Genomic DNA, 21,799 nt, shown 5'->3' with positions numbered 1-21,799 from the left:
CACGCTGCCCAGGCGTATCGGGATGGGTTCGCTGCGGGGCGGGGTCGGTCCAGATCTGATTAATTACTATAGTAGCATTAGTAATTATTTTGGATCTGTGTTAAAAAAAAATAAAGTCGTCATTCGGAGTTTGAAATGTGTGAAAAACTATAAATAGCCTGAGTTGTGTAAGTAGTTTCATTTCCCTTCTTGTTTTATGCTTATATGCCACGTCGCAGTTATGGCGTGGTTCATTGTAACAATAAATTCCACAAATGTCGTACGTTTTGCCGTCGCAAGACAGCTCGTGTTTCACGAGGACGGCGCCGTCGGAGCGGACGGAAGTTGGGCTCCCGAACTGTCCGCGCCAAATCGCGTTATTCACGCCGTGTACGATCCAGATATTCAAAGGCAACACGCCGAGTTGGTTCACGTATTGAGGAACTTACGTATACCGTTGTCGAGCGAGCTGCGGATGAGTCAATTACTAAGGTCCCCTTGAGATTTGATACCCGCAATCGCATGGTAGACACTTGCGCTACCGCAGCTTATGCGCAGCATTATACGGTGCAGTTGAATCATATACCTTATTCGACCAATAGGAACATCCGCAAACATCGTCATTCCACTCGTGCGAAGGTGGTAGGTGTTTGTACCAGATTTGTTTTCCGGATCAGTCCGCAAAGTCAATGGATGATACGATTTTTATTTTATCACGTGGACGCCAATGCCGTCGATCCCCAGAGGGAAACATTTCGAAACAAAGGAGTCGCCCGCAGTTTTCAAGATGAATATGGAACTTACAGGTCCGCGCCCGTCGGGTTTACTGGTAAAGTAGTCAATTGTTCTGATGACACATCTGGAGACCCTCACTTCATGCCGTTTGATTGGATGCATCGTCAATCTTATGGTTTGGAAAGAAGGGATGTTTATATGTACGGTTATCCTGTTCGAAGCACAGGATTCAGACCGTTCTATGAGCTCAGAAGAACATTTAAGAATGGATCTGGTGTCGCCCAAAATCAACCCTTTAATTTATTCAAACCTATGAATCATACATACGAATACAATGAGGACGTTGATGAATTTTCGTTCACCAAGTTGGATCACCCGAACCCCAATCCTACTCGCAAGGCGTTATTTTTCACTATGATTGCCTATTGTGTTGCCCCCGGACCTCGTATGGACTTTGTCCCTCCCAACTACAAACCGCTCGACAAAGATCATAAGAAAAAGTTTGTTACAGGCCGACCTTCTCACTCTGTTAATCGTGATAGGTTTGACAATCCTTATGATCGTCTTCCTGGTGAAAGTGAAGCCGCTTTTGAGGCACGCGTGGAAAACCTGGATGCAGCTGTCAATGAAACCACTGGAGCTGGTTGGGGAGATTCAATCTCTACACTTCAGCAACAGAAGAGAGCTGCCGTGAAAGGCAAAGCCAAGCAGCCTGATGCCGGGCCTTCAAAACCGAAAACACGATCAGCATCGAAGGCAGAAGAGGATGGGGATAGCAGTGATGATTCGGATGATGGATCGCCCGTAAAGGGACTCAATCCTCTCAACGTAGGGCCAGAATTTGCGTGGCTTGAAGCCGAATTGACCACACGTGTGTGGTTCCGTGATGCACCAGCTTTACGGACCAAGAAACTTGGCAATTTCGAGCCTATAGAGATGGTTAGCTAGCTCCATTTGTAACATTTCCGCATAAATATATTTAATACTGTCCCAAAAAGAACAAAAAGCCGCCCGGCAGACTAAGTGAGTGAAAGAAGAGAGCGAAGCGTGGATGCAAGCGCCCAAAGTCACCCTATCAAAGAATCCCCACCTTGTGCATATTTAAGTAACTCCATATGCACGTAGCAACCCACCCCTTCATTAACCTCCGCCCAGCAAAAGCCGGCCTGGCTATTTAGCAGGTTAAGGTCTCGTTCGTTATCGGAATTAACCAGACAAATCACTCCACCAACTAAGAACGGCCATGCACCACCACCCATAAAATCATGAAAGAGCTATCAATCTGTCAATCCTAGTCATGTCTGGACCTGGTGAGTTTCCCCGTGTTGAGTCAAATTAAGCCGCAGGCTCCACTCCTGGTGGTGCCCTTCCGTCAATTACGATAAGTTTCAGCCTTGCGACCATACTCCCCCCAGAACCCAAAGACTTTGATTTCTCGTAAGGTGCCGAACAACACATCAAAAAGAGGTTGTCCGATCCCTAGTCGGCATAGTTTACTGTTAAGACTACAACGGTATCTGATCGTTTTCAATCCCCTAACCTTCGTTCTTGATTAATGAAAACATCCTTGACAAATGCTTTCGCAATAGTTAGTCTTCAGTAAATCCAAGAATTTCACCTCTAGCAACCGAATACTAATGTCCCCAACTGTCCCTATTAATCATTATGGCAACTCTAGAAACCAACAAAATAGAACCGCACATCCTATTTTATTATTCCATGCTAATGTATTTGGGCAAAAGGCCTGCTTTGAACACTCTAATTTTCTCAAGGTAAAAGTCCTGGTTCCCCGATGCACCCAATAAAGGGCACACCGGCTCACCAAAAGGAAAGGCCCGGCCAGACAGTACAATGCCGTGAGGCAGACCACCCACCCAGGCCCAAAGTTCAACTACGAGCTTTTTAACTGCAACAACTTTAATATACACTATTGGAGCTGGAATTACCGCGGCTGCTGGCACCAGACTTGCCCTCCAATTGTTCCTCGTTAAGATATTTAAATTGTACTCATTCCAATTATAAGACCCAAAAGAGCCCTATATTGTTATTTATTGTCACTACCTCCCCGTATCGGGATTGGGTAATTTGCGCGCCTGCTGCCTTCCTTGGATGTGGTAGCCGTTTCTCAGGCTCCCTCTCCGGAATCGAACCCTTATTCCCCGTTACCCGTTGAAACCATGGTAGGCCTCTATCCTACCATCAAAAGTTGATAGGACAGATATTTGAATGAAGCATTTCCGGCACAAGGCCATGCAATTTGAGAAGTTATTATGAATCACCAAACGAGTGGCAAGCCGCGTTGGTTTTTTATCTAATAAATACACTCCTCCCAGAAGTCGGGGCTTTGATTGCATGTATTAGCTCTAGAATTACCACAGTTATCCATGTAGCAAGATATCATCAAATAAACTATAACTGATTTAATGAGCCATTTGCAGTTTCACAGTACAAAATTGTTTATACTTAGACATGCATGGCTTAATCTTTGAGACAAGCATATGACTACTGGCAGGATCAACCAGGTAACTACTATTCCCTAGACTTGCACCTCACGGCACACGTCAAGCCTCCAAAGGAGGTTCACAAGAAACCTCCCCAACAGAGGTCGGAGTTCATCAACCTAGACAGATATCAAAAGGCTCCCCCATTCCAGCTCCGATCTCCAAAAAGCGGGAACACTGAGATAGACTACACAAAGACCAGAGCATACAAAAAGAACTTCAGCCCTGTGAATTGAGGATTAGATAGTGTAAATAGAGGAATGAGACAATTAAGCTCACAATGCCAATCTACGAGCAAGAATAGCTGCCTCATAAGCGTTGAATCTCGCAGCGGCTGCCTCATTACCAGGCTTGCAGATATCCTCAATGACTGCAACACATTTAGCATAAAAATCCCGATACACACCCGCCTGGAAATATACATCATCAAAAACACCAGTTTGGTGTTCCTTGAGGGATGCGAACAAAGTGGAGTGGTCTGGTTGTTTGTGGGGTGGTACGTACAATGATCCTTCAAAGTAAAACCCAGAGATGTATGGGTGTGGGTTTTGAGGAGGAGGGATAGTTGATTTATAGAGGATAGGGGCTTTATAATGAGAACGGACAAGCACTACCTTGCTAATTTTAGCACAAGGTAGGTTTGAGAACGACAAGATAATGAGGTGATTGTTAGGCTATGAGAAGACTAAAAGAGAGTATTTCTCAGTCTTATAATCAAGAGACTCATATTGAAGGATAATATACCTAAAAGAGAGTATTTCTAATAGTGTAAAGTGAGTATGATGATATAAAGTAAACTGTAAGATAACCAGACATACCTCAGTCTTATAATCAAGAGACTGAAGTTTGTGTAAGGTAGAGTGCTACGAGTTTTTGGAATAAGTGTGGGAAAGTTTTGAGCTTATGTAATGTAGTGGAAAAGCGGTCAAGTAGAGATGAAAGAATGGTGTATGGAAATGAAGAAATAAAAGGATAAAATGATAGGATGTGAGTGTATCATAAACAGGATATGCCAACAGTGACAAGGTTCCCAGTGATAGCAGGCTCCTGACGCACAAACTGTAGTGCTTAGAAGGACTCTAATCGAAAGGGATGTCAATGATTTTCAAAAGTGACGAGTGACAATGACAGCAGTTAACAGTGGTAGCAGTGGGAAGTGTTGTGACCACACTGGATCACAAGTAGCAGAGTAGTGAACTTGAGATTAGAGAAGAAGTCTGGATTGGAGTTCTTGTTTTGTTTTCACAAGGTAAAATACAGGGGTTTATATAGTGAAAGAAAAGTAGGCTATGCACAGAATAGCTGTGCAAAAAGAATGAGAAAGAACATGAAGGAAGGAATGTATGCTGATAAATCCTGCGTAGGTAGTACAGAATAAGATTGTCAAAAAAAGGAAAAGAAAGGGATAGAACAATGAATGCTGTGAGTAATGTCACAGATTTGTACAGCCATAAAGTAAAGTCCAATAGCAAAAAGAGAGCAGGAAAATCATGATGTCATGGGAAGATACAGTAAAAAAAGGGCAAGGCAAAAAAATATCAGTATCAACACAGTTCCTTTATTGTCAGTCAGGCATTCTAAAAAAACATGTGTCCATAAAAATGATACAAAAATCAAAAATAATCACACTGTAAATGAATGTTCTGCTGAAAAAAAAGAAACTGGAGCCACCGGTCCACCACCTAGTCCAAATCCGACGGTTCCATGGCTTTACCAATGGACTGGTTGTACTGGACCACCTGGTCAAACGAGGGAGGGAGGGGAGTAGTTTCAATTTGGAACAAGTGAGTCCCAGGCAGTGTGTGGTAGGTGTAGCTGTAGCAAAGATAATGGACGAAGGACAAATGTTCCCAAGTGAATGGGACGGTGATGTACATAGGCATCGCAAAGGGATGAACTTCTCCAGCTCAAAAACTACCCACCCACGCTCCAACCAGGCAAGACGAGCAATCAATGATTTGATAGTATACAATGGAAGGTTGACGTTATGAAGATGGACCTTTTGCCCAATTTGGACTGGCCGCCGGGGCTTTGCTGATATCAGCAGCGGCACGTGGTGGTTAACAGATCAGCGACGGAAGCAGATAGAAAGTGGTGACATCAGGTATGGTGGGGGAGCAAAGAGGACAAGTAAGAGGAGGGTAGAGGTGACAAGGAGGTGAACTAGAATGGGAATCCAGAAGCGACCGTTAGGTGAGAATAAAAAAGAGAGCAAGGGTCTCATGGTGGGGCTGAGCAAAGAAAAAAAGTAAGGGGAAACAATGAAAGCAAGGGCGCAATGTGTAGCCAGTGGTGATGTGAAAATTTGCTGAAATGCCGAAATGCAGAAAGTACCGAATGGAAAAGCAAAGGTGAGCATGACTGGATTGCCTAATAGAGGTGGTGCTGATCAGCCACAAGTTTGAAAAAGGCAATATTAATCACTATTCCACATGGCACTGTGCCTGTGTGGCGCAAAGGCGAGTCTTTTTGAATATCCGCTGACAAAACCGGATAAACCCGGTCTCTGCCAAAGCAGCCATTGTTCTCCATGGAGCATAGCCACCACTCCATGGAGTAACCATTGTACTCCTAGGAGTCATTATACTGTAGCGAGTAGCACCTCCGACTATAAGTAGTAGGGGGTTTAGTATAGAAATACCTCAGTCGTTTCTATAGCCTCTTGGGCAGCTGCTGAGATATGTTACATTACATTTATTAGAGATCACCTTAAACTAGCATCCATTGTAGTTTCACATAGGTAAATAATATAGTCGTTTCTATAGCCTCTTGGGCAGCGGCTGAGTTTCACATAGGTTTATTAGGTTATGAGCCCTGGTGCGCAAAAGCTACGCAGGAAATAATTCTTATTTGAAACAGCAACCTCGGAACCATGACCACAGCACACGATACATCCGCATGTCCAGTTCTCACTGGACCCAACAATTTTCAGATATGGAAACTCCGGATCATCTCAAAGCTACGTCGGGAAAAAGTTCTCCGGGTTGTTATTGGAGAGGAGCTTAAGCCCTCACCAGGAAAACCTACCTCCTCGGAGGATCCTGAGATCACCTGGATACTTAAGGATGAGAAGGCACATGGAATCATCCAGGACCACATCTCTGATGCCCTCCTAATGAGGACTGAAGACCTCACCAGCTCCAAGGAGTTATTTGATAAACTTGTCTCACTCCATCAAACGTCCAACATTGCCTCAGCCTTCTATTCATTCCAGCAACTCACCAAATTGTCCTGGGATGGGACATCACCTATCCAGGACCACATTGCGAAAATCTGGACAATTGATTCACACCTCTCCGGAATGAAACTAGGAGTTGATACCAAACTCATGGCTTTTGCTCTTCTCCAATCTCTCCCATGCACTCCTGAATGGCAAATATTTCAGTCATCAGTAATCAACACGATTGAAGAAAATAAACTTACCTTTGATGCAGTTGAGATCCGGATCACTGCAGAAGTTGCACGACAGTCAGGGAAGGCCCCTGGAGGTTTTGAATCAGCACTCAAATCCGAGGAGAAATGGTGTAACTTCCACAAAGCCAAATCACACAACACCTCAGAGTGTCGAACACTTCAGTCAGCTGAAAAAGGTCAAAGGAAGAAGGGAAAGGAAAGACACAAGGATAAAGGAAAAGAGAAGGAAAAGGCAAATACAGTGGAGCAATCATAGGAAAGATGAAGAAATTACCTTTCAAGTCCACTGGAGGAAACCGAGCCAAGCACCCCATACAAATTGTGCACACAGATGTTGGAGGACCAATTAAACCAACTTCCAGGGAGGGTTTTTGGTACTGGATTATCATTGTAGATGATTTCTCCAAATTTCCATGGATATATTTCCTAAAACATAAAAGTGAAGCACTGGAACAATACAAGCAATGGAAAGAAGATGTCCAAACATTCTTCCGGACTCATTTGGGAGAAGAAAACTTCACTCCACTATACACAGAATTCCTCCGGAGCGATGGGGGAGGAGAATATACTGGCAATGCATTCAAAAATCAACTCTGAGGAGATGGTGTCATCCAAGAAACTACAGCTGCAGATACTCCGGAACAAAATGGCATTGCAGAACGCATGAATCAGACATTGGCTACATTAACAACCACTATGCTCCATGATTCCAAGCTCCCAAAGTCATTTTGGGTAGATGCCATGCAAACAGCTGCATATATCACAGCACGCAGCCCAGCATCAGGACTCCATGGAAAGACCCCATATGAAATACTGTTTAAAAGGAGAGTTGATCCAACTTTGTTTCGCCCTTTCAGATGCCAAGCATATGCCTTGATTTCGAAAGACAAAAGGCAAGGGAAGTTTTACTCCAAGGGGCGCAAAGCCATAATAATTGGCTACACACATGGAAAGCAAGCTTACAAACTCCTAGACACTGAAAGACGGACTGTGTTTTCCAGTCGGCATGTTATATTCAATAAATCCGGAAAGGTACAAAAGGATGACACTGCTCCCTGGAACACAGACACTAGCACAGATCAGTGGGAGGGACTCATTCCAGAGAATGCTCACTATCCAGACCAAAAAACATTGGAGGAGGATGATCCTGACCCTCAGATCCGAGATCCAAATGAATTGCAAATGGAACCACATCTCCAAGGAGATATTCCACAAGCAATGGAACCATATCAGCATGAAGATGTTCCGAGAGCAGTGGGGCAATACCTCCGTGGAGACATTCCGAGAGCAGTGGGAGCACCTGATCAGCTAAGACACCCTCCACAACAGTCTCTACAACCAAGACCTGAACACTGGCCATCTTCAGAACGGAAAGCCAAAGCAGAGTTACAGTCAGTGGGGGGACAGCCCCTCAACATACAGCTAGCTGATGTGGAAAAAGTCTGAATACAGCTAGACAGCCTGTCCAATGGATCAGCTTCAGGGAGGCTATCACAACACAATGGGATCTGCACCCGTGTACAGTGATTCTGGACCTTCTGGGCATGCAACCAATCAGTATGCTTTCCAAGTACACCTTGGTAGCTTAGTTGGTAAAAGCACCAGACCATGAAAGCTGGAGTCCCAGGTTCAAGCCCTGGCCAATGCATGTTTTCTCATACTATAAACAAATGTCATAATTTGTCATCCGCTTCATTTTTGACACCTGTCCATGCTACCAATCAACTTTGGTGCATGACACCGGTGTGTAAGTTTGCAAGTTGATAGCTACTGTATACTGCTAAGTCCCATCTTATTAAACTGTTGTGCCTATTGCACTGACATTAATATGAGTGTATAGGTCACTGTTATCTGATTCATACCTGATCTTCCTCAAGAGCATTGAGGGGTGAGATGACAATGGTGATCTTCCTTTGTGCCAGCCCATACAACACAATCCAACCCAAGGTAAAAGGTTTCACTGGCATCAGCTTGCCAAACATATGGTGTCCATTGATTGCAGGCTGACTGGACTGCACACTCGAGGGCCTGTCGAATATTAGAGCTGGAATACCCAGACTGGGTACCTTGGGACTTGATGCGAGCATTAACTAGATTAGTGTAGGATTTTCTTTCTCTTTCTTGGTGGGAGGTTGGCCAAGAGGGGACAGAGGGCATGAAAAGAGTGATTGTGTTATTATAGTGTTGTATGGTTTTTCGTATATACAGAGAGCCACTTGCGGTTTCACCAAGTGCTTACAGTAAAAATAAAATCAATCCTATTTGAGCGGCACGGAAGCACCCCCGTTCCCGTTTGGGACGTCTGGTTCACGAGACTAGAACAGGGAAACGTGTTGATAAAAGCAGTGCATTAGAAAACAGGCGAGGAAAAATATAAAATAAACACCAACTTAGCAGCAACTTGTTTCGATCAAGTGACCTCAGGGTTATGAGCCCTGCGCGCTTCCACTGCGCCATGCTGCTGTTATACTTTGGCCGATAATTGTGCATCACGATAAGGATGTCCCAAAAGAGGAAAGTGGATGAAAAGAACGTCTAACTTGAAGTCTGGTCCTGTTCCACATTCAACGAAGCGGTTCATTGCACTATAATCGCAACCTCGCTCTACCATGGATTCGATGGAGACGCACACTTGGCTCAGGAGCAGGGAAAATGATATTGGATTAAATTATGAGAGTATTGCCACAGTATCTGGTCATACGAGCGCACAAGGCGCGGTCTAGGATAGTCTAAAGTACAGTTAGCCCCTCTATTTCCTCGCAGCAGCAGCCTTCGCCGCTTCGCTCAGGGGTTTACTCCACCTCGCCTCGGGTGGATCCCAAATGCCTAGTTCCCTCTTCATTTCCTCGACATCCTGGCCCCACCTCTCCTCCCAGTATACGGTAATCAAGCTCCTAGCACTGCCTCCACACTTCACAGCCCACGGCAGATACTCGGAAAACAACCTAGCCCTTTTTTTGGCGTCGAGTCTGAGATGGCCAAACACGCCCGAGATGGCAGCGACAGGTAGTCCGAGGTTGGCAAACTCGAAGAATTTGAGTGCGAGTTCTGATTCGACGTTGACGGGGAGGGAACATATGCAGTGGTAGAAGTCGTGACATTCTCTGTAGCGCTGCATGACATAGGCGAGCTCTGGGTCGTCGATGTAGTGGACCTGGCGATATTGTTAAATAGGACGGGCGATGTAGAAGAGGACGGGACATACAGGTTCGCGGGTATCGGGGGTGACGCCACAGCGTTCGAGCCAGGTGACGTAGGATCGCCCAAAGGTTCCTTGTGGGTACTGTGCAAGCTTGTGCATGTCGACAGACTGCGAGGTTACTCTGGGGCGTTGCTTGAGTATGCGCCTTCCTTCTGGGCTTTCAAGCATGCGATCCCTGAGTATGTCGAGGCTCGGTCCCGCGGTGGTCTCGCCAAGAGCGGCAACCATATCTAGCCCCCGTTACTGGTATAAGTATAGAGTAGAGTGTGTGGCTCACCGCCGCGTCTTGGGTTTGCGAGAGAGATCAGTGCAGAGCCAGCAGCGAGAAAAGCATTCTCAAAGCGGTTCAGGGGGATGTGGCCTTGGTAGGCCGGATGTTGCGAGCCCACAGTAGGCGAAAAGAAGGAACGGGCTATAGGTTTGACATAGGGAGTGGATCTGCGTGCGAAAGAGGCGAGCACCGACATTGGTAGACAACAGAGCTGTGAGTAACTCAATGATTGTCGACACACACAAACCCTAACCCGAATGCAGCTATTGTGGCCACCTCGACTCGCGATTGATCATTCTCCGTATGACAATCAGCACATCAGCAAGATAGTCGGCCATCTGTCCACCACCACCCGTTAGGCATCCCAAGAACAATAACACCGTCCACAAAAACAAAGCAAATGGATACGTCCACAGAGGAGGTGGACGTGGGTGGCCTGGTTACTATTCACCACCACTGGCACAGGGCGCGACTTGCTATCGGTGCGGTGTGGCCTCTCATCAGAACATTCTCAATAGCTTTGACCGTGGCCAGCCTCAGCCACTCTTCAAAGCGTCACCTCACCCTCGACTCTATATAAACCTCCTATGATCTTCACTCATCTCAACGTGCATCGCGTTCCCCTTTCCCCGCATTCACTCTCATCGTCCAACCCACTCACACCCTAAATGGCCCCTACATCTCTCCCCGTGCCCCCCGGCGAGCAGGACAACACCGGTGAACGCTCTCTCTCCATCGATCTCTCGCACCTGCGACAGGTTCTACGCCGGCACAAGCAGCCAGCACAAGCACAACCTAACACACGCCGCTACGCTGCCCTCTTCCACATCCCCAATTGCTGCAGTCTCCCCACGGACACAGATGCAGACACCGTCTCTGACTACGACGGCGATCTCGATGAGTACCTCGATGGTGCCCAGTCTCACGCAGAGCACCGTGATCTCGAGTCTGACGTCGATTCCGTGTCAGACGACGAGAGTCAGTGGGAGTATGTCCCTCCCACCGCGTACTCTGCTGTCACTTCCCCAGACCACACAAACGCGAGCCTCATCTCCACCGTCAGTGCTGCTCAAGAGATCGCTGCTTTATATCGTGCCATGTACTGCGACCCCGAGGAAGTCCAGGAGAGCGTGCACGAGGACGGACAGGAACAGGGTATCTGTGATAAAGAACTCCCAAGTATTCCAGACGTAGGCAAGGACGCGATATCTGTGTACACGGTCGCCCCTTCTCTCTCTTGCCACTCAGCCTTGGACGTCTCTCCACCCAAGCCGATCGAGGACCTTAAACTCCGTCGCCGCCGCTCAGATGCCAATGCGCTAGAGGAAGCTGTGAGTCCCTTTCCTTGTCACCTTCCCTTTCCTCGCCCCTGTCCTTTCCTAACACACCGTGTATTCATATACTCACATATCCTCGTATTATTATGACAGGAACGCGAAGCTCTTCAAGTCCTTCAGCGCACAGGACTAGGCAGGTCAGACCGCGTGACATGCCAGCGTCCGGGGTGCTACGACACGCTCCACAGCCTCAAGTCACTAACATTCCACATCCACATCCACAACATTCACGAAACGTACGTCCGCCCTCTCTTTCCACTCCTTTATTGTTCCATTGCTAACGCACCCCTCCCGAACAACAGTGTTCGCCACGCACGTCACCGACACGCCCCTGGAGGGCTCGGACTAGGAGTCGCGTGCGCAGAGTGCGGGAGACACTACGAGTGCGCGCGTGAGCTGAGTATGCATGCGTGTGGACGCCTACCCAAGGGGGTGCAACGTAAGAGGGAGGGAGAGGGGATGGGGACGTCGGCAGGCCCTTGTCCTTCCTCCATTCCACTCCCCTTGTCTCCCCCGATGAGTCCTATCCGTGGTGAGTAGATGCCCCTAAGCCCTTTGCGGGTGTCAGGGTGTGAATATCGTTTGCTGATGAGAGGATTGTTTTTTTTTTTTGATAGATGGGTTCCGTCGTGTGTTTTTGAAGCCCTGTTTGGAGGACGGCTCTAGCTTTCCGTGAAAAAAATAATGGGGACGGTGAAGTGCGTCCTTGGTAGATGCGCCGAAAACTGCAAGGACCTTCTTTTCTTCCTTCTTCCCATTTCACTATATTTTAATTTTACAACTTGCTTTCAAAAAAAGAAATATTCTGGTTATTTGTAGTACTCGATCTTATCTTCATCTACTGTATCGCTTAGCTTTTTTCTTCCTTCTTTCCGTTTCCTATTCTTTCTCATGTTTTTCTTTCTAATCTCTCCTTCACGTCGGGGCTGTTATGTCTCTCAATCTACTCGTTTGTAATCATTCACCACTGTCTATTGTATCTCTTAGATTTTTCTCTTTATCTACTTCCATTTTATACAACACCTTCATATCGTATGAATAGATACCACTTTCCACTTTTTATTTTATTTTCTCGACTCTTTCCCCACAATACCAGCATAACCGCAATTAGATCATCTCTCGCTTTCTCATCTCCCCCACCTCTCACTCTCTTTTTTGTTCCTTTCTCCTTGTCTTCCCCATCTCATCCTTGTATCGCTAGCTTTCTCTCTCTTCCTCTCCCTCTCCAGTCCATCCCTCTTAAAAAAGTTTTTATTGTTATTTCCCTCGTCGTCGCTAGCACTGTTATCTCGAGTCCTTTCTCTATAGCTACCTGTCCTTCTCTCTGTTTTTGTTTCAGGAATGATCGGACTATTGCATACATTGGCCCGGGACTACTATAATAGACCATGACTTTGATGGAAACTACACCTGCACCCCAGGATTGAAATAAATGTAGATTGTGGGGCTGGTCTGTTCCTTCTTGCTCCCCCACTTCCCGTTTAGGAAGGGTGTAGCGGAAACACATGGATGCCGCGTGCGTCTCACGTGGGAGTAAGCGAGCATGCCACAAAGCACTGCGCTCTCGCCACTACGGGCACAACTTGTCTATCGCTGCTCCCCAAGGTCCACTCGAATTCTGGCAACGACTGGGCAATCAATGAACTAGACACATATCATATCACATAGATAGGTTTTCCTGACCCCTCGATTTCTTTGGTGTGCGGTGGTTGCAGCCACCGCATGTTGATCCACAGATCCTGGATCACGCAGAAGGCACTGCTATGATGCAGGACAGAAATGCGGGGCTCATCGGTTTGCTTGATTTGGCGATGCACCCCCGCCCAAAGTCTGGAGAAAGCGTAGCAAGACCGATGTTTGCCTTGTCGACCGTTCTCAGAACGACATACCTCTATTTAGTACTTGGTCAAGGGGACAAACGTATGGATGGCCCATTTTCTCGAGCTGGAGCTTAGCTTGTCGCGGAGGTTGTAGGTGTCTTTTCGCAGAACTATCAGGGCAGGAGGGATGTGGGGCTGCCTCCGTTGGACGAGAAGGTGTGTGGCGTATTCACGTATTCAACGATTTCCCCCGATAGATTATGCCTGGAATCGTGATTGTTGGGTACGACACCCGCTTTCGACAAGATCCCTACTTCCCAAAGCCTCGTATATCATATCTTCCATGGTACCTATCCTCCTCTCACGCACGTTACTTGTTGCCCTGTCCCTATCCTACGTCCTACCTACAGATATGGCGGCATGACGCCGTTAGACAACAGAACGAATATGTTTAGGCTGCTGTGAAGCTTTCAAGGGGATTGTTGGAATATGACTTGGAGTCGACGTTGTTATACCGTACATTATTTGCTGGTTTTCACATAAAGAGATATCATTTGTGATGGTTTGGGTGGAAATGCAGAGTGGTTATCGAAATGTCTGGATCAAATCTCAGATGAGAGCGTCAAGGCATGTGACGCTGGCAGTCACACTCTATTAACTTTGACTTCATCTACGGTGACATGCTCCTTTCGCTTCGTTTCATATTCCTTCCTCATGTGTTCGCTGTGAAACATCACGCATCATGATAAGGTCGGCGTTTGCTCAATATTTAGAGATACAAGCAAAAGTATTTTGGTTATAACTTTACTACAAATGTCAATTTTACCCTCTATTTTCCAAGTTGTCTGCAGTGCAATGTTACGAACCGCACATTCTCCTCAAGTTACGCTTATCCGCATGCTGATGCTTGTCCATCTCGCTAGGACATAGCTAATAGACCATAGGAGGATAAGGTCATGGTATGCACAGCTTCACCTCACGCACACCACACCCATCGTTCTCGTGATGACCACAGCGTTACCTCAGGAGAGCTATATCCTTGCCTTACCATATCTTTATGGCCTTCATTCACAATCATGAGCCTACATCTTCGCATCACAGTGATGCACCCATAAAACTCGTTGTATTATCTTAGCCGTGGTGCGCATAGGTTTCAACGATCAGCCCTCACTCGCAGGAATCAGCATACACGTGTATCCTGCGCTGTTTTCTGTCCCCCGTGATCCTGAACAGCCCGGGGTGGGATGCATGCTCGCTTCGGGCAAATTGAAGTTTAGACTCGAGGCGGAATGTGTGTATGCCGTGTGTCTATCGCCCTACACCCTCATTATAAAATGCTCATGCTATCGGGTCTTTGTCCCATCGTCTCTTATTTCTTCACTACGGTATCCTTCTCAACCTTCATTCGGTTTTATCTTGATCTTTCAATTTCACCAAGCTCCTGGCGAGCTTACTGTGACTTCTCGTATCTTGCAACTCTAAAGCCCCTGGCGAGCCTACTACGACTGCTTATATCTTCAGACTCTCAGTCCCATCATATCTCTTCGCATCTGAGGCCGGCCCTTCGTCAATCTACTCTTACACCCTCTCATTACTCCTCAATCATAAACGCTAATTAAAGATGGCAACTATCCCCAACGCGCTTTCCGTTCTCTCTACCGTAGCCACGCAATACTTGGCTTCCCAAGCTCAAGCTCACAACGGCACTCAAGGCGCCCCCCGTGCAGCCGCAGCAGGGCCCGCAAACCTATGTGATGTGCGTATCCACTGCTAAGCCAGTATCTCATTCTACTCACGCTGACTCAAATCGATGGGATTCAGTCGTGTCATGCAAAGCCAAAGTATTTTGATGGGACGAAGACCCATGCGTATTGTGGCAAACGGTGCGCTGCCAAGATTAAGGGCGCCGCCAACGGAAACGGAGGTGGAAATGTGAACGTCACTCGCAAGCCGACTACCAAGGCCCCTGCTAACGGTGCAGCCCGCGGGGGTATGTGCGATGTACGTCTCGATTTCCCTCGCGTCTTCACGATTCATGGCTCATGGTCACTCTAATGGCTATCATCTGAATTTTATATCCACATTTTTCACATATTTGACTAGTCCTGCCACAAGAAACCCAAATACTTTGATGGAAAGACGACACATCAATTCTGCGGGAAATCATGTGCACAGCGTGCCAAAGCTCAGGGTGCTGCAGGCCCAGCACCAGCGGCAGGTCCAGGTCCAAAGTTTGTCCAACGGCTTCTCGAATTATTCTCGTCGAAGGTTAACGCTTTGCCATCTAGCGCAGCGAATCGTAACGGTGGTGGTGGTGGTGGTGGTGGTGGTGGTGGAGGAGGAGGGGCGTGCTTGGTGTGTGGTAAAGTCTCGAAGAAAGGTGGTGTATTCTGCCGAAAATCATGCGCTGATAACGCTGAGAGAAGGGCGCCAACGATATTGGAGGTGCCAGCTTCGCATCCTTCGTTTGCAAGTGGTAAGCAAAACTTGAAGCATTTTTTTTACCCTATTTCTTGCACTTGCTGATTTGTCAACATAACAGTCGCAGGCCAGTTTAAGTCGTCGTGGAGGCACAAGACGGCTTGTCCGGCTGTGAGGAGAGTTTATAAAGTAATCACGCCGCAGGCTTCTCTGGCCAGATACGACGCATACCGGTGAGTCCGATGATTTTGGCAAGTAGACCTCGCGATGTCTGACCGCATGTCCGCGTTTTTCGCTATACTCTTATCTCCAGCGCCTCTGTCGAGTCCCGTGGCAACTTTGCAGCCTCGGGGCGTACGGCAGGAAACGAGAACCGTCGATGGCACGGGACGACGCGTGAGTGCACGCTCGGCGACAACGGCAACTCGACGCTGTGCGGCTCTGCTACGTGTTCATTGTGCTCGATCATCAGTACATCGTATTGCCTGAAGTTATTTGGGAAGAAGACGGGGTGGGGCAGATTCGGCGCGGGGATATATACGTCGTCGACGTCATCAAAGTGAGTGGCACTAGTAACTTTTTTTTCATCGATAACAGCGTTATTGATATGCCTACCATACCGTTAGGTCGAATGATTATTCCAACAACACACAGCCATCTAATTGCAAGACTATCCTACTGAACAAGGTTGTTGTTGGTAAAGGATACAAGATGACTCAAGACAACACGAAGCTGACAGCGCCACCTGCTGGTTATGATTCGGTAAGGCAGCAGCTCCACGTCTTTAATCCCTACCATCACACGCTGACTTGGTCTCGTACAGGTGCTAGCAGAAGTTCGTCTTGGTGGCTCTCTCAACTACGACGAACTCATTTGCTATAATGAGGATGCTATACGGCCTTCATATCTTGTTGTATACGATGCTTAATCTATTGTGCTCTCTTCATAACATCATAACAGACGATTTCTGCATGCCAATTTCTTTTGTTGACACCTGTAACTTGTAGCAGATATACCCTATGCACATGTAGCTGTATTATTTGGGCGGTCGGATTCTAGTGTAACTACAATGTATTTATCCTTGCATATGCTTTCGTTGCAATTTATCGTTGACATTATGACACATAACTCTGCAATTTTCTAATTTGTTCAGACGATAAAGAACAATAATAATACATCAATTGCTACTTCATCTTTCTTTTCCCCCTCCGTGAAATTGCTTCCAGTCTGACTACCATTCCAAAGACGAATTTCCACCACTGCATGACCCTCCGCTACCTCCACAACCCTCCGCAGCCTGAACGGCATCGGGGTCTGTACCATTGACATCAGCAATTTCGATCCCCTCTCCACCTCGGTTGACAGCTTCAGCTGTTGCCTGTCGCACCATCCACTTATTGGTCCCGATGACCGCATCCAGGTCTTCAGCCTCGGGCAGCAGCAACGAAAGCTCGTCGCCTTCCTGCTTGACGTCAAAAGCGATAATTGAATATTCATCATCGTTGAGACATTCACCGTCGTTTAATCGGAAGTTTCGTTTATGAAGAGGGCCTAGGAGCATGAGGTAGATCTTGTGTTGGAATAAGCGGATTATAGAATAGAGATGTGAAACTCACATGAAATATACAGATTGCCATCAGCATCGTCGCCGATGATGCCGTGTTCAAGCACAAATGCTCGTTTATGAGGGCACATCTATAATTAAAGTTAGTTCGCAAAGCCAGCGTTGCAGCGATACAGGGGGGCCTACCTGTTGCGTCGCATAATAACCTTTGTGAGGGATGTGAAAGATCGCTAGCTGACTGTCTCCATACTTCACAGCGACAGATCTGGGAGAAGGACAATACCCCCGTTCGTGATCAATTATTATCCTAGAAAGTTAGAAACAGCTACACATACGTTGTCCCAGCGTTCGAGGGCATTAGGTCATTCACAGACGCCAGCCTGCGCCACCTCCACTCGGCTTTTGGAACTCTGATAGCTGAAGAGTGAATCTTAGCAGGAGGGAATTGCTTTGGCCAATCGGCAGGACGTGGTTGCCCACGTTCTGTGATTTCCTCTACTAAAGGACGTCGTTCGTCCTGTAATTTACTGCTTAGTTTTGCCTCCACAGCGTAAGAAATGCCATGCTTACAGTGTTAGCAAACTGGCGGAATTGCCGCCTTTTGACAGGATCTTTGACAACAGTAGCCCATTCATCTGAGAACGACCCGACCAAATCATCCATTTCTTTTTCGAGCTCTGAGCAGATCCCAAGGTCGTCATCCAAGAGGATCTTCTTTAGTCTCTGTTGTGACGGATCAGGATAAGGGGCCATTCCAAATTGATTAATGAAAACCTACTTCTACTCCACCTTCGAACTGCTCCACCCAACGCGCGGTTCGCATGAGCTTGTCAGCCGTGCGGATGTAGTACATGAGGAAGCGATCCAAAATACGAATTACTTTCGAAGGTGGTACATCCGTCGCAAATAGGGTGGCATGTCGTGGGATAGAGCCACCGTTGCCAGCCAAGAAGACTGCAAAGCATGTGTCTGAGTGAGAAGAACAAGGCAATTACTAGGAAGTTACTCACTGTTCCAACCTTTATCTGTCGCAATAAGCCCGAAATCTTTGGACTGGGCTTCCGCACATTCACGTACACAACCACTGACACCGCCCTTTAACTTATGAGGCGATCGTATACCTTTGTACCGCTCTTCAAGATAGATTGCCACTGGAAGACATTAGCTGAGTGCCCATTTTAGCACTATTATATATAAGCGTGACTTACTTCCAACAGAATCACCGATCCCGTAACGACACCAAGTAGTGCCAACACACGATTTGACAGTACGCAGAGCTTTGCCTGTATTTTTATATAAGTACGATAAAATCAATAGTAGAACGTTCGATATTACCATAAGCATGGCCACTTTCGAATCCTGCTGAGATGAGCTCTTCCCATATGCAGGGCAAGTCTTGCTTTTGGGCTCCGAACAGATCAATACGCTGCCTGTTTTTTCCCAAAAAATCAATACACCATACAAGAAAAAATTACTGTTTCCCTCACCCTCCGGTTATCTTGGTATATAGCTTGTCTAAACACTAGAATTAGATGATGTTGCGACCTCAAATTCAAACCCTTACACTTCTGTGCAACTTGACCAAGGGCGATAAGCTTCTCTGGAGTAATCTGTGAAAGGTGAGTATTATGGTTTACATTAAAAAAGAAATACTGACCTCTCCTCCCGCAATCCGAGGAATGACAGAGAATGTTCCTGCAAACCAAGTTGAATATTAGAGGAATAAATCGTAAAGGGTTGGCGAACCGTTTCGCTGTATATTTGCGAGAAATCTGCAATATTGTATGAGCACCATTTGGTTAAGTACTCAATCCTCGTGTACCTGTCATTTGTGTCTTGATTGGCATGGTGAGCCGGCTCCATGATATGCTCGTTATACAAAGATGAAAGGATAGAACCTGCTGCTATGAGAATGCGGTGCACAAAAGTAGCTATGCACATACCTATGACTGGTTTACAAAGCTCGCAGCCTATGGAACCTTTCTTGACACCAGCGGATTCCATAACGTCAGTGAGAGTTTTCAATTTCCGAATCCTTGTTAACAACGACAGACCAATTCACGCCAATAACTTTCATGCAAATCAGGAAACGTACTTGATGACAGTAAAAAGTTCTTGGCGCGTCATTGCAAAATGTGGGCATAGATTGTTTGAAACTGCATGGCCTGCCTTCTTCATTTCAGCCTGTGTTGTATGTCGCCATAAGCCTCGGTATCACAGTCACGAACAAACCGATGGAAAATACCTTGAATATGTTGGTAACAAGAGGCATGCATCCTCCGCAACCTGACCCTGCTTTAGTTTTCGCTTTGAGATCGCCGAGTGTGCTAACGCCAGCCTTGACAGAATCTGCAATCGCCGCTTTTGTGACATTCTGTGCGACATCTCAGTCTTCGGTGATCAAGGTCCCAAATAAATAACACATACGTGACAACTACAGATCTGAGTATCGTCATCTAGGTCAGCGCCATCGTCTTCGCCTTTCTTTCCAGAGCCAATGATGAGCTCAGAAGGCGGTACTTCGATGACTTTCTGTGGAGTTGATGATATATAATCAGCTACGCCTAAAATATAGTTGGTACTCGAATTGACTCGCCTTTTTCTTCACCAACGACATGAGTTTCACATAGTCCGACGTATCCCCGACCATCATGCCCCCAAGCAAGTATTTTCCATCTGCAGTAAATATGTATCTGGCGTGCAGGGCTATCAACATGTTGATTTTGAAAAAAAACTTCAAACTTCAGCGTACTTCTTATAAACAAATGCAAAAGGGTCGCGATATGTCAAGCATTCCACCGGTCCTCCTAATGCTGCTCGTTTTCGTATATGGGCGCGGTCGCTCTTATCTGCGCCAGCAGCGTCCTTGGAGGTCGCTCCACTGGGGTTTGCAGTTTCATCAATTTTGATCTCCCAGACTGGTGCCGCTTTTTCCGCACTTGGCTTATTCGACTCCACTTTAGGAAGGCTAGCTATGTCCACTTTCACCTCCACTGGAATAGCCTTGCCGCCCTGTTGGTTGATCCCCTTGTCGGCGAAATAATCTCCGAAAGATGCGACCTACAGTAAGCCAGCCAAATGGATAATAAGTAGACGAAATTATTAGTTCACTTATGGAGAAAACATAAGTTTTATTACTTACGTCTACGCCCATTAATTTCAACTTCGTAGAAAGGTCCGGCATATTCTATGGTTTTGATGGTTAAAGGATTAATCAAACCAAAGCTGTAAGTATAACTTTACCATTTGCCTGGGTCGGAATCCACCAACGCCCGTCTCGACTTGGGTGAAGTTGAAAGAGAGAATGTCTGCCATCTCAACTGAGTTTCCAAATAAGTTTTCAAAACAGATTACGGATATGCGAAACCACTTACTTCCAGGCGCAATCAAGCCATAAGTATTACCTTTCCAGCTTGCACACTCGCCAATAGCATACACATTATCTGCACTCGTCTTTAAGGAACCGTCAACGATAATACCACCCTTGTCGTGACACGTCAAGCCTGACTTTCTCGCTAAATCGTCTCTTGGAGTAATGCCGATGGCGAAGATCACCATCTGGGCTTCAAAATGGGTATCGTCTGAAAGGATGAGTCCTGTGAAAATGCCTTCGGGAGAGGTGGTGATGTCCTTGACGGAGGTCTTGGTCAGAACCTCGACACCCATAGCTTCGATACGACGTAGTACAATTTCGCCTCCTTCATTATCGAGTTGACGAGATAGGGGGAAAGCCTGTCGATTAACGATGGCAACCTTTGCAATTGATTCACTACATCAAAATCATTATTTAGTTCCTTGCAAGATAAGGAAAACAGGGCTACGTACAGGTCAAACACAGCCTTCGCAGCTTCCAATCCAAGTAATCCGCCTCCCACAACTACGGCCTAAGCGGATTATGTCAGTAAGTATGGATGAATGCAAATACACAAAAAAACTAACCCGTCCGCCGCTGACCCCATCCTTATTGGAATAAGCCAATATTTTGTCTAGATCAGAAATATTGCGATAAACGAAAATGCCCTGCGTTCTTTCTGCCCTCTCTGGTGGAATATACGGAGGCAGAGTGCTCTCGGAACCAGTAGCGAGCACACAGTAGTCATAGTTTATCGTGCGACCTTCACTTGTGGTGACATTTTGTCCAAGAGTGTCCAAGGATGTGACTTGTTCACAAGTGTGGAAAAGGAACCGCTCCGGATCTTGACGGGCATACCACTCGACTGTATAAGGACGCGAGATCAATGAGATAAACCGATAACATATTAAGGTGGACACGGTACATTGGTTCAGATAGAGCTTCTCGACAGATCGGTGCTGAAAATAGTCCGTGAGGGCTACTCGGTTGTATGCTAGATGTAACTCTGGGGAAACCGCGCTCGATCAAATAGTGAATCAATGCTACGACATCAAAAAGACAAACCTTCCCCGCAAGTGACGATGCGATAACGATTTGCTTCGTCCAAGTTAAGCAACTTCTCAATAAATGCTTCAAATGGGCGATCATTGATTCTACGTTATTTCATGATTTTGATCTGGCGCGCAAAACACTTACCTATGC

At 46.6% G+C, this 21,799-nt stretch overlaps 6 protein-coding genes across 6 annotated transcripts in view; 4 read left to right on the top strand and 2 right to left on the bottom strand.

Moving 5' to 3' along the window:
- Positions 1 to 204: 204 nt before the first annotated feature.
- On the top strand, positions 205 to 1,662 carry SERLADRAFT_437867 (uncharacterized protein; the record flags this gene model as incomplete). The annotated part of the gene is made up of 1 exon (XM_007318213.1): positions 205 to 1,662. One exon carries the CDS (start codon positions 205 to 207, stop codon positions 1,660 to 1,662), a length of 1,458 nt encoding a protein of 485 aa, XP_007318275.1.
- A 5,409-nt stretch (positions 1,663 to 7,071) lies between these two features.
- On the top strand, positions 7,072 to 7,296 carry SERLADRAFT_389157 (uncharacterized protein; the record flags this gene model as incomplete). Its single annotated transcript, XM_007318212.1, has 1 exon — positions 7,072 to 7,296. A coding segment is annotated over one exon (225 nt), but the record flags the coding sequence as incomplete, so codon positions are not given.
- Positions 7,297 to 9,268: 1,972 nt separating this feature from the next.
- SERLADRAFT_467255 (uncharacterized protein) lies at positions 9,269 to 10,317 on the bottom strand (the record flags this gene model as incomplete). Its single annotated transcript, XM_007318211.1, has 3 exons — positions 9,269 to 9,783; positions 9,835 to 10,061; positions 10,109 to 10,317. The coding sequence occupies 3 exons, from the start codon at positions 10,296 to 10,298 to the stop codon at positions 9,379 to 9,381; spliced, it is 822 nt and encodes a 273-aa protein (XP_007318273.1).
- A 453-nt stretch (positions 10,318 to 10,770) lies between these two features.
- Positions 10,771 to 12,593, top strand: SERLADRAFT_415418 (uncharacterized protein; the record flags this gene model as incomplete). The annotated part of the gene is made up of 4 exons (XM_007318210.1): positions 10,771 to 11,433; positions 11,533 to 11,675; positions 11,742 to 11,971; positions 12,057 to 12,593. 4 exons carry the CDS (start codon positions 10,771 to 10,773, stop codon positions 12,113 to 12,115), a joined length of 1,095 nt encoding a protein of 364 aa, XP_007318272.1.
- Positions 12,594 to 14,880: 2,287 nt separating this feature from the next.
- SERLADRAFT_415417 (uncharacterized protein) lies at positions 14,881 to 16,805 on the top strand (the record flags this gene model as incomplete). Its single annotated transcript, XM_007318209.1, has 7 exons — positions 14,881 to 15,015; positions 15,081 to 15,260; positions 15,363 to 15,735; positions 15,802 to 15,913; positions 15,994 to 16,239; positions 16,307 to 16,442; positions 16,504 to 16,805. The coding sequence occupies 7 exons, from the start codon at positions 14,881 to 14,883 to the stop codon at positions 16,606 to 16,608; spliced, it is 1,287 nt and encodes a 428-aa protein (XP_007318271.1).
- Positions 16,794 to 21,799, bottom strand: part of NiR (putative NAD(P)H-nitrite reductase) — a gene marked incomplete at both ends in the record, with an annotated part of 6,260 nt that continues 1,254 nt past the window's right edge. The window contains 28 exons of the mRNA XM_007318208.1: positions 16,794 to 16,994; positions 17,034 to 17,231; positions 17,297 to 17,375; positions 17,431 to 17,509; positions 17,580 to 17,761; positions 17,815 to 17,967; positions 18,023 to 18,198; positions 18,255 to 18,395; positions 18,453 to 18,527; positions 18,580 to 18,674; positions 18,732 to 18,759; positions 18,809 to 18,854; positions 18,902 to 18,939; positions 18,991 to 19,016; positions 19,067 to 19,142; positions 19,188 to 19,279; positions 19,340 to 19,428; positions 19,490 to 19,618; positions 19,672 to 19,776; positions 19,841 to 19,937; positions 19,997 to 20,304; positions 20,387 to 20,431; positions 20,488 to 20,564; positions 20,619 to 21,013; positions 21,070 to 21,128; positions 21,184 to 21,461; positions 21,522 to 21,602; positions 21,662 to 21,727. Coding sequence (XP_007318270.1) covers positions 16,912 to 16,994; positions 17,034 to 17,231; positions 17,297 to 17,375; positions 17,431 to 17,509; positions 17,580 to 17,761; positions 17,815 to 17,967; positions 18,023 to 18,198; positions 18,255 to 18,395; positions 18,453 to 18,527; positions 18,580 to 18,674; positions 18,732 to 18,759; positions 18,809 to 18,854; positions 18,902 to 18,939; positions 18,991 to 19,016; positions 19,067 to 19,142; positions 19,188 to 19,279; positions 19,340 to 19,428; positions 19,490 to 19,618; positions 19,672 to 19,776; positions 19,841 to 19,937; positions 19,997 to 20,304; positions 20,387 to 20,431; positions 20,488 to 20,564; positions 20,619 to 21,013; positions 21,070 to 21,128; positions 21,184 to 21,461; positions 21,522 to 21,602; positions 21,662 to 21,727 — 3,296 coding nt within the window. The remainder of the gene's footprint in view (positions 16,995 to 17,033; positions 17,232 to 17,296; positions 17,376 to 17,430; positions 17,510 to 17,579; positions 17,762 to 17,814; positions 17,968 to 18,022; positions 18,199 to 18,254; positions 18,396 to 18,452; positions 18,528 to 18,579; positions 18,675 to 18,731; positions 18,760 to 18,808; positions 18,855 to 18,901; positions 18,940 to 18,990; positions 19,017 to 19,066; positions 19,143 to 19,187; positions 19,280 to 19,339; positions 19,429 to 19,489; positions 19,619 to 19,671; positions 19,777 to 19,840; positions 19,938 to 19,996; positions 20,305 to 20,386; positions 20,432 to 20,487; positions 20,565 to 20,618; positions 21,014 to 21,069; positions 21,129 to 21,183; positions 21,462 to 21,521; positions 21,603 to 21,661; positions 21,728 to 21,799) is intronic.

Source organism: Serpula lacrymans (genome assembly GCF_000218685.1).
Source record: "Serpula lacrymans var. lacrymans S7.9 unplaced genomic scaffold SERLAscaffold_7, whole genome shotgun sequence".
In the NCBI taxonomy this organism is placed as follows: domain Eukaryota; kingdom Fungi; phylum Basidiomycota; class Agaricomycetes; order Boletales; family Serpulaceae; genus Serpula; species Serpula lacrymans.
This window is presented reverse-complemented; position numbering and strand designations above follow the sequence as displayed.